The sequence below is a fragment of the Rattus norvegicus genome, chromosome 6, assembly GCF_036323735.1.
Source record: "Rattus norvegicus strain BN/NHsdMcwi chromosome 6, GRCr8, whole genome shotgun sequence".
NCBI lineage: Eukaryota > Metazoa > Chordata > Mammalia > Rodentia > Muridae > Rattus > Rattus norvegicus.
In genome coordinates this window covers 75,089,138-75,105,167 of record NC_086024.1, presented here as the reverse complement: position 1 = coordinate 75,105,167, position 16,030 = coordinate 75,089,138, and the positions used below count along the sequence as shown (strand labels likewise).

General features: G+C 41.1%; 1 protein-coding gene across 16 annotated transcripts in view; it reads left to right on the top strand.

The window, feature by feature from the left end:
• Heatr5a (HEAT repeat containing 5A) overlaps window positions 1-16,030 on the top strand; it is a 97,982-nt gene that overhangs the window by 50,040 nt on the left and 31,912 nt on the right. For 10 of the 16 annotated variants that reach the window (XM_039078140.1, XM_039078146.2, XM_039078144.2 and 7 more), the window contains exons 20-23: window positions 491-680; window positions 7,606-7,775; window positions 10,503-10,529; window positions 12,457-12,598. In XM_039078140.1, the coding sequence (XP_038934068.1) occupies window positions 491-680; window positions 7,606-7,775; window positions 10,503-10,529; window positions 12,457-12,598 (529 nt within the window). The remainder of the gene's footprint in view (window positions 1-490; window positions 681-7,605; window positions 7,776-10,502; window positions 10,530-12,456; window positions 12,599-16,030) is intronic. The other 6 variants (XM_063262110.1, XM_063262109.1, XM_063262108.1 and 3 more) reach the window with 1 other exon arrangement.

Here is a 16,030-nt window from a genome sequence, read left to right as displayed (position 1 = left end):
AGGCATTCATGACAAACTAGATTTATCCAATCTGATAGCTAAAATGTCGTCCTGGAATTCTTAGTGCTAAGTGACCTCTGTATCACTCTAAGTTTGATGCTTGTCTGAATTCATTTTATATTTCATATTAAAGGTAGGCATTTTCTTGACTCAGAGATGGCTCAGTGTCTAACAGCAGTTGCTCATGTAGAGGCCTTTGTTCGTTTCTGACCACTCACAACCATCTGTCAGTCTAGTTTTCGGGGACCCAGCACCCTCGTCTGGTCTCTGCAGTCACCGGGTGTGCATGTGGCAAAGCACTCACACAGACGGTAGAAAAGGAATGTCTTCTTTTCAAACCTGCAGAGCGCGCTGCGTGTCTTCTCAGCTGAGGTGTGGCACATCCATCCCTAATCTCCATTGCTTTTTAATTTGCTAAAACCAGAGATCAGTTCAGTGACTTGTGTTTTGCGATGCTGTTATGACATTTTATTTCCGTCTGTCTTTGCAGACTTGGGCACTCCATTCTCTGTCACTGACCATTGATTCTGCTGGTGCACTCTACCACGTGCACGTGGAGTCTACCCTGTCACTCATCGTCATGTTGTTGCTAAATGTGCCTCCGACTCACGCGCAAGTTCACCAGAGTCTTGGTCGCTGCTTGAACGCCCTCATTACCACGTTAGGCCCAGAGCTACAAGGTATGCAGAGGCTGCTTGGCGATGTGTTACAAGAATATACACATACGGCTCAATCTCTGTGCTTAGCGTGTAAGAAGTGCTCAATGTGTTTTGTCAGATGAAGGTTTCTATTCAGTCAACCTGGCATCTCCTACCTTGAAAGACAGAAGTTCCATATTTAGAGAGATGGGATATGTCCTTAAAAAAATACTTGACTACATAATTACAGTGACAGGCATAAAGTACTCTATAAGTATGCTCTGCCAGAAAGAAATCCAAAGTTTCAAATAGTCAGACCTCTTCAGATTACACGTTATATGATTATAATACATGAAAATAGCTCTCAAATAATACCAGCAGAGCTAAGTTGATTGCCAATTTCTGAGTTTCAGGCCTAGGCTCCACGTAGTGGAGTGAAAGAACCAATTCCTGCCAGGAATTGTCCTCAGACCTTCACACACTCAAATACAAACACAGAATAAAAGATTAAGAACAAGATATCAGCTAAACCTTCAGAGAGGCAGACAAGCCTGGGAAACCAGAAGAGACTGCTCTCTGCACACACATCTCGGACGCCAGAGGAAAAAGCCAAAGACCATCTGGAACCCTGGTGCACTGAAGCTCCCGGAAGGGGCGGCACAGGTCTTCCTGGTTGCTGCCGCTGCAGAGAGCCCGTGGGCAGCACCCCACGAGCGAACTTGAGCCTCGGGACCACAGGTAAGACCAACTTTTCTGCTGCAAGAAAGCTGCCTGGTGAACTCAAGACACAGGCCCACAGGAACAGCTGAAGACCTGTAGAGAGGAAAAACTACACGCCCGAAAGCAGAACACTCTGTTCCCATAACTGGCTGAAAGAAAACAGGAAAACAGGTCTACAGCACTCCTGACACACAGGCTTATAGGACAGTCTAGCCACTGTCAGAAATAGCAGAACAAAGTAACACTAGAGATAATCTGATGGCGAGAGGCAAGCGCAGGAACCCAAGCAACAGAAACCAAGACTGCTTGGCATCATCGGAGCCCAATTCTCCCACCAAAACAAACATGGAATATCCAAACACACCAGAAAAGCAAGATCTAGTTTCAAAATCATATTTGATCATGATGCTGGAGGACTTCAAGAAAGATGTGAAGAACTCCCTTAGGGAAACACAGGAAAACATTAATAAACAAGTAGAAGCCTACAGAGAGGAATCGCAAAAATCCCTGAAAGAATTCCAGGAAAACACAATCAAACAGTTGAAGGAATTAAAAATGGAAATAGAAGCAATCAAGAAAGAACACATGGAAACAACCCTGGATATAGAAAACCAAAAGAAGAGACAAGGAGCTGTAGATACAAGCTTCACCAACAGAATACAAGAGATGGAAGAGAGAATCTCAGGAGCAGAAGATTCCATAGAAATCATTGACTCAACTGTCAAAGATAATGTAAAGCGGAAAAAGCTACTGGTCCAAAACATACAGGAAATCCAGGACTCAATGAGAAGATCAAACCTAAGGATAATAGGTATAGAAGAGAGTGAAGACTCCCAGCTCAAAGGACCAGTAAATATCTTCAACAAAATCATAGAAGAAAACTTCCCTAATCTAAAAAAAGAGATACCCATAGGCATACAAGAAGCCTACAGAACTCCAAATAGATTGGACCAGAAAAGAAACACCTCCCGTCACATAATAGTCAAAACACCAAACGCACAAAATAAAGAAAGAATATTAAAAGCAGTAAGGGAAAAAGGTCAAGTAACATATAAAGGCAGACCTATCAGAATCACACCAGACTTCTCGCCAGAAACTATGAAGGCCAGAAGATCCTGGACTGATGTCATACAGACCCTAAGAGAACACAAATGCCAGCCCAGGTTACTGTATCCTGCAAAACTCTCAATTAACATAGATGGAGAAACCAAGATATTCCATGACAAAACCAAATTTACACAATATCTTTCTACAAATCCAGCACTACAAAGGATAATAAATGGTAAAGCCCAACATAAGGAGGCAAGCTATAACCTAGAAGAAGCAAGAAACTAATCGTCCTGGCAACAAAACAAAGAGAATGAAAGCACACAAACATAACCTCACATCCAAATATGAATATAACGGGAAGCAATAATCACTATTCCTTAATATCTCTTAACATCAATGGCCTCAACTCCCCAATAAAAAGACATAGATTAACAAACTGGATACGCAACGAGGACCCTGCATTCTGCTGCCTACAGGAAACACACCTCAGACACAAAGACAGACACTACCTCAGAGTGAAAGGCTGGAAAACAATTTTCCAAGCAAATGGTCAGAAGAAGCAAGCTGGAGTAGCCATTCTAATATCAAATAAAATCAATTTTCAATTAAAAGTCATCAAAAAAGATAAGGAAGGACACTTCATATTCATCAAAGGAAAAATCCACCAAGATGAACTCTCAATCCTAAATATCTATGCCCCAAATACAAGGGCACCTACATACATAAAAGAAACCTTACTAAAGCTCAAAACACACATTGCACCTCACACAATAATAGTGGGAGATTTCAACACCCCACTCTCATCAATGGACAGATCATGGAAACAGAAATTGAACAGAGATGTAGACAGACTAAGAGAAGTCATGAGCCAAATGGACTTAACGGATATTTATAGAACATTCTATCCTAAAGCAAAAGGATATACCTTCTTCTCAGCTCCTCATGGTACTTTCTCCAAAATTGACCATATAATTGGTCAAAAAACGGGCCTCAACAGGTACAGAAAGATAGAAATAATCCCATGCGTGCTATCGGACCACCACGGCCTAAAACTGGTCTTCAATAACAATCAAGGAAGAATGCCCACATACACTTGGAAATTGAACAATGCTCTACTCAATGATAACCTGGTCAAGGAAGAAATAAAGAAAGAAATTAAAAACTTTTTAGAATTTAATGAAAATGAAGGTACAACATACCCAAACTTATGGGACACAATGAAAGCTGTGCTAAGAGGAAAACTCATAGTGCTGAGTGCCTGCAGAAAGAAACAGGAAAGAGCATATGTCAGCAGCTTGACAGCACACCTAAAAGCTCTAGAACAAAAAGAAGCACATACACCCAGGAGGAGTAGAAGGCAGGAAATAATCAAACTCAGAGCGGAAATCAACCAAGTAGAAACAAAAAGGACCATAGAAAGAATCAACAGAACCAAAAGTTGGTTCTTTGAGAAAATCAACAAGATAGATAAACCCTTAGCCAGACTAACGAGAGGATACAGAGAGTGCGTCCAAATTAACAAAATCAGAAATGAAAAGGGAGACATAACAACAGATTCAGAGGAAATTCAAAAAATCATCAGATCTTACTATAAAAACCTATATTCAACAAAATTGAAAATCTTCAGGAAATGGATAATTTCCTAGACAGATACCAGGTACCGAAGTTAAATCAGGAACAGATAAACCAGTTAAACAACCCCATAACTCCTAAGGAAATAGAAGCAGTCATTAAAGGTCTCCCAACCAAAAAGAGCCCAGGTCCAGACGGGTTTAGTGCAGAATTCTACCAAACCTTCATAGAAGACCTCATACCAATATTATCCAAACTATTCCACAAAATTGAAAGAGATGGATCACTACCGAATACCTTCTACGAAGCCACAATTACTCTTATACCTAAACCACACAAAGACACAACAAAGAAAGAGAACTTCAGACCAATTTCCCTTATGAATATCGATGCAAAAATACTCAACAAAATTCTGGCAAACCGAATCCAAAAGCACATCAAAACAATCATCCACCATGACCAAGTAGGCTTCATCCCATGCATGCAGGGATGGTTTAATATACGGAAAACCATCAACGTGATCCATTATATAAACAAACTGAAAGAACAAAACCACATGATCATTTCATTAGACGCTGAGAAAGCATTTGACAAAATTCAACACCCCTTCATGATAAAAGTCCTGGAGAGAATAGGAATTCAAGGCCCATACCTGAACATAGTAAAAGCCATATACAGCAAACCAGTTGCTAACATTAAACTAAATGGAGAGAAACTCGAAGCAATCCCACTAAAATCAGGGACTAGACAAGGCTGCCCACTCTCTCCCTACTTATTCAATATAGTTCTTGAAGTTCTAGCCAGAGCAATCAGACAACAAAAGGAGGTCAAGGGGATACAGATCGGAAAAGAAGAAGTCAAAATATCACTGTTTGCAGATGATATGATAGTGTATTTAAGTGATCCCAAAAGTTCCACCAGAGAACTACTAAAGCTGATAAACAACTTCAGCAAAGTGGCTGGGTATAAAATTAACTCAAATAAATTAGTAGCCTTCCTCTACACAAAAGAGAAACAAGCCGAGAAAGAAATTAGGGAAACGACACCCTTCATAATAGACCCAAATAATATAAAGTACCTCGGTGTGACTTTAACCAAGCAAGTAAAAGATCTGTACAATAAGAACTACAAGACACTGAAGAAGGAAATTGAAGAAGACCTCACAAGATGGAAAGATCTCCCATGCTCATGGATTGGCAGGATTAATATAGTAAAAATGGCCATTTTACCAAAAGCAATCTACAGATTCAATGCAATCCCCATCAAAATACCAATCCAATTCTTCAAAGAGTTAGACAGAACAATTTGCAAATTCATCTGGAATAACAAAAAACCCAGGATAGCTAAAGCTATCCTCAACAATAAGAGGACTTCAGGGGGAATCACTATCCCTGAACTCCAGCAGTATTACAGAGCAATAGTGATAAAAACTGCATGGTATTGGTACAGAGACAGACAGATAGACCAATGGAATAGAATTGAAGACCCAGAAATGAACCCACACACCTATGGTCACTTGATTTTTGACAAAGGAGCCAAAACCATCAAATGGAAAAAAGATAGCATTTTTAGCAAATGGTGCTGGTTCAACTGGAGCTCAACATGTAGAAGAATGCAGATCGATCCATGCTTATCACCCTGTACAAAGCTTAAGTCCAAGTGGATCAAGGACCTCCACATCAAAGCAGACACACTCAAACTAATAGAAGAAAAACTAGGGAAGCATCTGGAACACATGGGCACTGGAAAAAATTTCCTAAACAAAACACCAATGGCTTACGCTCTAAGATCAAGAATCGACAAATGGGATCTCATAAAACTACAAAGCTTCTGTAAGGCAAAGGACACTGTGGTTTGGACAAAACGGCAACCAACAGATTGGGAAAAGATCTTTACCAATCCTACAACAGATAGAGGCCTTATATCCAAAATATACAAAGAACTCAAGAAGTTAGACCGCAGGGAAACAAATAACCCTATTAAAAAATGGGGTGGGGTTCAGAGCTAAACAAAGAATTCACAGCTGAGGAATGCCGAATGGCTGAGAAACACCTAAAGAAATGTTCAACATCTTTAGTCATAAGGGAAATGCAAATCAAAACAACCCTGAGATTTCACCTCACACCAGTGAGAATGGCTAAGATCAAAAACTCAGGGGACAACAGATGCTGGCGAGGATGTGGAGGAAGAGGAACACTCCTCCATTGTTGGTGGGATTGCAAACTGGTACAACCATTCTGGAAATCAGTCTGGAGAATCCTCAGAAAATTGGACATTGAACTGCCTGAGGATCCAGCTATACCTCTCTTGGGCATATACCCAAAAGATACCTCAACATATAAAAAAGACACGTGCTCCACTATGTTCATTGCAGCCTTATTTATAATAGCCAGAAGCTGGAAAGAACCCAGATGCCCTTCAACAGAGGAATGGATACAGAAAATGTGGTACATCTACACAATGGAATATTACTCAGCTATCAAAAACGACTTTATGAAATTCGTAGGCAAATGGTTGGAACTGGAAAACATCATCCTGAGTGAGCTAACCCAATCACAGAAAGACATACATGGTATGCACTCATTGATAAGTGGCTATTAGCCCAAATGCTTGAATTACCCTAGATGCCTAGAGCAAATGAAACTCAAGACGGATGATCAAAATGTGAATGCTTCACTCCTTCTTTAAAAGGGGAACAAGAATACCCTTGGCAGGGAAGAGAGAGGCAAAGATTAAAACAGAGACTGAAGGAACACCCATTCAGAGCCTGCCCCACATGTGGCCCATACATATATAGCCACCCAATTAGACAAGATGGATGAAGCAAAGAAGTGCAGACCGACAGGAGCCGGATGTAGATCGCTCCTAAGAGACACAGCCAGAATACAGCAAATACAGAGGCGAATGCCAGCAGCAAACCACTGAACTGAGAATAGGACCCCCGTTGAAGGAATCAGAGAAAGAACTGGAAGAGCTTGAAGGGGCTCGAGACTCCATATGTACAACAATGCCAAGCAACCAGAGCTTCCAGGGACTAAGCCCCTACCTAAAGACTATACATGGACTGACCCTGGACTCTGACCTCATAGGTAGCAATGCATATCCTAGTAAGAGCACCAGTGGAAGGGGAAGCCCTGGGGTCCTGCTAAGACTGAACCCCCAGTGAACTAGACTGGTGGGGGGAGGGCGGCAATGGGGGGAGGGTTGGGAGGGGAACACCCATAAGGAAGGGGAGGGGGGAGGGGGACGTTTGCCCGGATACCGGGAAAGGGAATAACACTTGAAATGTATATAAGAAATACTCAAGTTAATAAAAAAAAATATATAAAAAAAAAAAGAACAAGATAGTCTACCAGTATGTCACTTTATTATGTTTCCTCTGTGTGTGTGTGGTGTGTGTGTGTGTCTGTGTGTGTGTACGTGCATGTATGTGCAAAAGCCTCTTACATGCAAAGCATATAGTTTGCCACAGACTGGTGACCCAGCCCATGTCTCTGCTTTTGTGGTAGAAATTTGACTTGACAAATCTATGAAGAAAATCTATGACTTTAAATCCCTATATATGTTTAAAGAGTAGTTAGGCCTTATAGGCTCATTATTAAAAGGTTTTGGCTTCTTATTTCAGGTAACAATACTTCCGTGTCCGCCTTAAGGACTTCCTGTCTGCTGGGCTGTGCAGTGATGCAAGATCATCCAGGCTGCCTGGTCCAGGCTCAGGCCATCTCTTGCCTTCAGCAGCTTCACATGTTTGCTCCACGGCACGTCAACTTGTCTAGCCTGGTCAGCTGCCTCTGTGTGAGTATGAAGCATAAGTGAGCTCCTGGTTTCTGAAACTTGAATTTATTCCAATTTGATTGGTTTCTAGACTATTTAAATTATGCTATGTGTATGACTTTTCAGTCAGTTTTACAACGGAGAGAACCACTTTCATGTATCTACCTCTAAGTCTCTCATTTGGACCCTTTTTCTCATGTTAGTGTTGAGCATAAGTCCTGGAGTATTTACTCATTAACGAGACAGGCACTGAGTACTTATCCTATTGTACTCAGTGTACAGGTTCTAAGTGCTGGATGCCCTGCAGATGTTTTGTGTGGTCCTGTTTTTCTTCTAATTATATCAAAAGTTCTGACACAGGCGGAAAAGTGAGACTTGGGGCGACGGCATAGTGGGTAAGAGTGCTAACACTGTGAGCATGAGGGCCTGAGCTCACCTCACAGCACCCATCTAAAGCAGAGCCATACCTGGGAAATGAGATAGGCAGGGCTCCAAAAGCACAGGCCAACCAGTGTCTTTGAACTGTCAAACTCTAGGCTCAATGACACATGGTTCCCAAGGGAAAGAGGCAGAGAGTAATATAGTAGGACCCTGGACACCATCTTGTGAACTCCATGTGCTCTTGGAGTGACACGTCCAACACATGCACCTGCACATACATGTATATATAGAGAGAGATGTTTTGTCTGTATACACATCATATCTGGGTATCTAACAAATGCAGAAAACTAAAGCCAGTCAACCAGTTCTGATTGAGTGATTCATAAACCTTCTTTGCTTTTATGACTTTTCTAGGGCATGACCAGTGTCTGTCTAGACTTGCCTTAAAAGCTGACCTCCAGGATAGCAATGAATATGATCCAACACAAAGTAGACGTTCCTAAATGTTACTTGCAAGTCCTTTTTGTTGGAGGAGTGTTGTTTTTTGCTGTTTTGTTTTGGTTGTGTGGTTCTCCAGCATCAGTGTTGTAGGTGATGTATAACAGTGTCACCCTGTGGAACACTCATAAAGGCAGTCTGTTCACTGTAAAGCTTGAAAGAAACATATAAATCTCCCACATTAGCCCATCTTTTGTAGAATGATGTTTGCATCATAAAGCCTGTCTTTAAAAGATAGTCTGAGGACCACAGCATCAACCAGTTTACCAAATGTAGTCATGGCTTGGTGTAATCTCCTCTCTCTCAGGTTCCTTGCCCAGTTGCCATCTTTGTTATTTTGTTATTGCCCTTGTGAGTTCTATGACAAGATCATAACCATTCTAGCTGTGTCCCATAACGCCCCTGGGCTCAGCTACTTCATCTGTTAAACACGAGCCTTATATAGATACCGGATGTAATAACACATGGACCACTCACTGAAATAGCATTGACACATCTTAAGCAATACATAGTATTAGCTACTGGTGCTAAAAGTCATATAAAACTGTAAAAAGTGGGCTGGAGAGATGGCTCAGTGGTTAAGAGCACTGGCTGCTCTTCTAGAGGTCCTGAGTTCAAATCCCAGCAACCACATGGTGTCTCACAATTATCTGTAATGAGATCTGATGCCCTCTTCTGGTGTGTCTGAAGACAGCGACAGTGTACTTACATATAAATAAATAAATCTTAAAAAAAAAAAAAAGCAACTTTCTGGGGTTGGGGATTTGGCTCAGTGGTAGAGCGCTTGCCTAGCAAGCGCAAGGTCCTGGGTTCGGTCCCCAGCTCTGAAAAAAAGAAGAAAAAAAAAACTGTAAAAAGATGATGAGGCTAACTGGTAAGAGTCAATCACGTGTTGGGAAATGGCAGGGAAAGATCTTTATCTTCATCACTCAAGGAGAATTTCTTCCAAGAAGATTAGTTTTTACATTTGAAGGATTTTTATAAAACTTAGTGATTGAAAAATATATTCCATTCTATTGCAAGTTGATCTGACTTTAAGAACGTAGAAGCGCTGCTCTATTTAAATGGGGGAGTAGAGGTCTCCTTACCTGATTTGTGAATTCATTTAATGCTGTTTACTAAGAATCAAAGAATAAGATTCACACCTGATAACCCATGATGAATAAGATCTCATCTGGTTTATTACCTTCTTTTTCATGCCAAAAAAGACTACATATGAAAAGCAGTCTGTTACATTTAAAATAGAAATTGTATTTTAAAATACTTTTATTATATTATACTAGAATGTTTTAATAATTTGGTTAGCATTTTCTTCTTAATTTATTAGATAGAGCTTACTATAGTTCACAGTATTTTCCAAAGGAAAGGAGTTGTTCGTCATCACTGGGCAGAGTCCTACACTAGAGACTCCCCTCATTCAGGCTTCCACTCCCGTCTGAACCTGGTCTTAGCGACACCATCAATTCTGAACACACTCAGTTGTAAAATAAAACAGTTTATAATTAATGGTGCTGGGGTGAGCTGTGCACATTCATGTAAATAGAGCCCAGCTCACCCCTCCCACAGGTGTCTACTGCACCTGCTTTGAATCTGAGGCACAGTAAGGGCATAGAGCCTCCTTAGTCAGGTGGACACTCAAGCTCTGCCTGGTTCCTGTGTTGTATCCTGAAGTTTGTAGCTCAACTCTTACTTTATCAAATTAGAAAATAGAATGTTTGTTACCAACCACCTTGTAAGGCTGACGCTAAGCTGACTGGAGGACAGCTCTCCGCCTTTATGTCAGCACACTTAGCTGGCTGCTGTCGTAGTCATCCTAATATTTATCTTTTGATTTTTGTCATGACTGGTCTGTCATTTGTTTTCGTGCAGGAGATCTTGTTGGATAATTCTGTGTTGGTAGGTCCCTGACCCTTGACTCTTAACTTTGTTGAAGTTTGCAGTGCTGTTTTGTGTATTACTTTGGTTGCAGATGTTTTCCTCTGTAGCTCTGTGTTTAAGCTAACCATGGATGCACAGCCCAGTATGCACAGCATGTTTGTCGTGTTTATTTATTTAATGCTGGTGTCGACCAATCCTTCCTCCCCTTCTCCAGCTGGTCTGCTCACTCCTTGCACTGAATTTTGCATAGTTTTTATTTAATGTTCATTTCAGAAAGAAATCATAATTAGTTTGATTTGATGTCTGTGTTTCCTGCCTGCTTTGTTTGCTTTGACCCAGCCTACATTCCTTTTTTCCACTGACATGCTAACAAATGCCATGGAGATGCGATTCTGTGAGGAGTACTTCTAAGCATGCGTTTTTAAAAGGATTGTTTAACTACCCTAAGTGAATGCTGCCTCCTCCTTGTATTACATGCTTGGAAAATTCCAATCAGAACAACTAATAGATCACTCATTTTTCTTTAAATCTTTCATGTAGAATGCTGTTTTTCATTGGCATGAACTACAACAGTAATAGTAAACTTACTCTTTATATTTTAACTTCTGTGTGATCCTGTATACTGGTTTCTGATAGTAGGCCTTCTTAAACCTGACTGTGGTGACCTTGAGGAATCTGTGAATGGCATTTTTCTTCCTCTACTTTTGAGTTTGAAATGTGAATGTGTAATAAAACATACTTACAAAGCTAACTCCACCCCGTGCTTCACTGACGACCTCCTACTAATATCTTCAGCTTATAAATTGAGAACCTGGCCTCTTTTTGCAGGCCAGACAGTACCAGCCACCACCAACAGTCTCAGGCCTGTTTCTGCCGTGGCATCAGGACATCAGAACTCTATCATAGCTGTGCCATGTTTCTCAAGGTTAACTTGAAAATCACTGTGACAATACATAGTGCCCTGGGGTGAGGCTCCATCGAGAACACATATGAGTCAGTCCTCCCACCCCCCACAAAAGCATATAAGTTAGTATAGGCCATACCAAGTTGGTCTTTACTAGCCTAATTAAAGGAAAAATAAATTTTATATTACTTAAGAGATCATTAAGTAAGAATTTATATCTAGGATCAGAGCGTAGTAGTACATGTAATCGTGTAATCAGAAAGCTAAGACAGGAAGATTGGGAGTTTAAGGACAGCCTGGACTCCATGGCAGAATTCTCACTGAGAAAGAAATTGAGAAATTTGTATCCAGAAACGTCTGACTTGTGATTGATCATCTGAAGTGCTTTGCCAAGCTTATCATTTAGAGCTGTTTGCCAATCACAAACCCATTGTGACTTACATGTATTACATATATAGATATGTTACATGTATGAAGCATGTATGTAAAAGTTGTTGCTCTTTAGTGTTACTAAAGAATTTCTTTTGAGTAGCTGGGGAGATGGTTTGGTGTCACTGGCTGCTCTCCCAGAGGACCTGGGTTCAATTCCCAGCATCCACAAGGCAGTTCACAGCTGTCTGTAACTCCAGTTCCAGTTAACTTCACAGTAGTTCCGTGGAAGCTAAGATCCAGGGTCACACAGCCAGAGAGTGACAGATGGAGAGTCACACAGACCGTCTGAGGTGCTGCAGTTGTGCTCATGTGTTAGAGAGTCAGATGTGAGTCTTCTGTCTTTGTCAAAGTTTTCGCTCCAGTGTGTATACAAATGGCACATAATTTACTATGTGCATTACTCATTCCTTAAGCTGTTTTAAGTGCACGCTAAAGCGGGTGAAGACATTCGCTGTGCTTGGTCACTTGTGTCCAGCCTAGTAATGAGCTAAAGACAATCAGGACACAGTCCAGTGACTCTAGACTGGGTGACACCAAGATCTTATATGTATTAGACCTACTAAGTGCCACCAAGAATCTTAGATCCATTCCCCAAATCTCATCTTTCAGGTGAACCTTTGTAGCCCCTACCTGCTGCTGAGAAGAGCAGTTCTGGCTTGTTTGCGGCAGCTGGTACAGAGAGAAGCGGCTGAAGTTTCAGAGCATGCTGTCATGCTGGCCAGGGACAACAGGGACAACAACCCCGCTGCAGGTGATTCTTCTCTTCAGTATTATAGATCTCCATGTATACATGAGTGGTTTTTTTTTTAAAAGATTTATTTATGTGTATGAGGACACTGTAGCTGTCTTCAGACACCAGAAGAGGGCAGCAGATCCCATTACAGATGGCTGTAAGCCACCATGTGGTTGCTGGGAATTGAACTCAGGACCTCGGGATGAGCAGTCAGTGCTCTTAACCGCTGAGCCATCTCTCCAGCCCTACATGAGTGTTTAAATGATGTGTCATGGTTAATGCCTAGGGTGTTTGATGCAGTCTGCAAAAGTAATCTGAGCAGTTACCATTTGCCAGGCAATAGCAGTGATTCTCACGCTGAGGCTGACCGGCGACATGCACCTCATGTGAGAACTTGTCACAGATACCTATTAGTTCTTTCCCCAGATCTGAACTAGAAAACTGGGGCTCAAAGCCTAGCAAGATGTGTTCTCATGAACTGTCTTCACAACCCCTTTACTGACAGGCAGTTCAGGGATCCTGCCTTACAGCAAGGTTTGTTCATGACAGCAAGATGCCTGAACAAAGGTGCGTGCCACTGACTCCACATTGTCCTCTGGCTGCCATACATGTACTGTGTCCAAACACCACTAAACAGACAAATGTTTAAAGGATTTCGAAAAGAAATTAGATTTAACCCTAAAATAATTTTTCATACATGTTTGACTTCCATCAAAATAACATTAAAATGTGCATAAATCCTGCTACATGTTAAAGGACTTTTCTGTCCTTTCTCCATTGTGGAGCAGAGTTCAACACTGCTTAGTGAAGTTTGTAGTTTTCTTTTTAACTATGCTTACAGAGGTGTGTCTCTGTTTAGGTTTGCACGTGTGAGTGCAGGTGTCTGAGGAGTTCAGAAGACAACATCAGGTTCCTTAGAGGTTAAGCTCAGGTCCTCTGGAAGAACAGCAGATACTCTCAAATACAGAATTATAGCCCCAGTAAATTTTAACTATGTATCCATTTTTATTTTGTTTTACTTTTTACAATGAACTCATATAATTTTAACTACAAATAATAATGGTCTCATATACATATGTGTATGTAATTTCTAAAATACTATCTTTTAGCAAGTCACAGCTTTGACAAAGCTTCCCGGCTTAAAGCTTTCAGATCCATATTGTGTTTTACTATAAAACTCTCTTGTTGAAATTACTCTGTTAGTACTTAAAATGTCTCTGCTGGGTGGAAGTGGATCTGGAAGGAATTAGGGGAAGAGTGGGAACATGAATAAGGTCAAAATCCCTGTATGTATGTGTGATGGCTACTTTTATGCCAGCTTGACAGAAGCTGAAGTCCTCTGAAAGGACAGACCCTCAACTGAGAAGCTGTCTCCGTCAGATCAGGTTGTAGACGAACCTGTAGAACATTTTAATTGGTGGTTGATGGGAAAGGGCATTGCACAGTGTGGGTGGGGCTGCAGCTGGCCTGGGGGTCCTGGGTGCTATAAGAAATCAGACTGAGTGAGCCGTGGAGAACAGGCCAGTGAGCAGCACCCCTCCATGGCCTCTGCATCAGCTCCTGCCTCCAGGATCCTACCCTGTTTGAGTTCCTGTCCTGATTTCCTTTGATGATGAACTGTGATGTAGAAGTGTAAACCAAACAAACCTTTTCCTCTTCAAGGTGCTTCATCACCACAATAGTAACCCTAACTGGAACCGCATTATGAAATCCTAAAAAAATTAATAAAAATATTACATTTTGAAAAAACTGCTGGCTTACTCAACATGACTGTGTTGATTCAGTAATCTTATAATGTCTTATCTTTTCCCAAAGGAACATTTTAGTTTTTAATTCACAACCTAAATTATTTGTATCTATTGCTTTAGATTTTAGTGATGTACACATGTTGTTAGAAATGTTGAGTTATGCCAGACAGTGGTGACAGAGGCCTTTAATCCCAGCACTGGGAGGCAAAGGCAGGCAGATCTCAGTGAGTCGAGGCCAGCCTGCTCTACAGAGCTAATTATAGGACACAGAGAAAACCTGTCTAGGAAAAAAAACAGAAAGGTTAAGTTGTGCACATGGCACGTGCACACAGAGAAGTAGGGGAGGGGCAGGCGGGGCAGCGAGCAGGACCCAGAAGGGAAGACCCGGGCTGGGCAGGGCAGGGCCACAGCACATTGCGTGCACATATGCAGTGAGCACATGAAGAAGTACTATTGGGCTGGGGGTTAGCTCAGCGGTAGACGCTTGCCCAGCAAGCAGAAGGCCCTGGGTTCGGTCCCCAGCTCCGAAAAAAAGAAAAAAGAAAAATAAAAAAAAAAAAGAAGCACTATTAACAAACCCTATCAGTTCTTTCTTTAAAAAGAACTGTGGGGCTACAGAGGTGCCTCAGAGGCTAAGAGCACTAACTCTTCTTGGGGAGGACCAGATTCAGCACCCACCCACATGATGATCACAGCCTCTGTAACTCCAGTTCTAGGGAATGTGGTGCCGTTTCTTGGCCTCTTGTCTTTTGCACTCAATATAGTACAATAAACTCATGCAAAACATAACCTGTTAAATGAATAAATTATTGTACATTTATGATTTTAATAGATATTGTCATTATTTTCTAGAAGACATTAACAGTCATTCATGACAGTACTCTTCCTCTGTTACTAACAGTGAAAGGCATACTTTTTTTTTTGCACTTAATCTGATCTAAAAGACCAAGAGGGAGTGTCATTTTTAAAAATTTGACACTCTAATAATATTTTACTATTATCTCAATTCTCTTTTTAAAATGCTGTAGTTACTGTATTGTATTTTGTGCACATACATATTCGAGAGGTCATCAGCTCCCCTGGAACAGGGGCTGATGGGATTCTGTGAGCTGAGGAGTCCTCAGTGAGAGCAGCAAGCGCCCTCATTTAACCTCTGAGCTGTCATTTCTCTAGCACCTTCATCTTTCTTTAAATATTTTGAACATTTTTAAAAATGCTTATTAGTCAAGAAAAAATAAAATACTAAATTAGCTATGTGAGTTAAATTATAGTGGAGAGCTCAATGTCGTGCTGCTTTTAAGATTTGCAGTACTGGGTGCTGCAGAGATGGCCAGCAGTTTAGAGCACACGTTATTTATTCAGAGGACTCAGGTTCAGTTCCCAGCACCCGTTGGCTTTATTACTGGAATATTGCAATACTCAGACTATCATATAGTGAGTGACATATGTTAGCTCATACCTTAAACCCTATTCACCAATCACTATTTCTGTTTAATTTGTTTTCTCTTTAATTTGTTTAAAAAAAATTTAAGGGACCAGCAAGTCAACTTAGTAGGTACAGTTACTTGCTGCTGCCCCAGGTTCAATTCCTGGGACATACAAGTTGTCATTTGACCTTCACACATGTGCCTTGGGTTGTGTGTGCATGCATTTACACACAACACATTAATTAATTAGATGTGATTTTAAAACCTATTTAGAA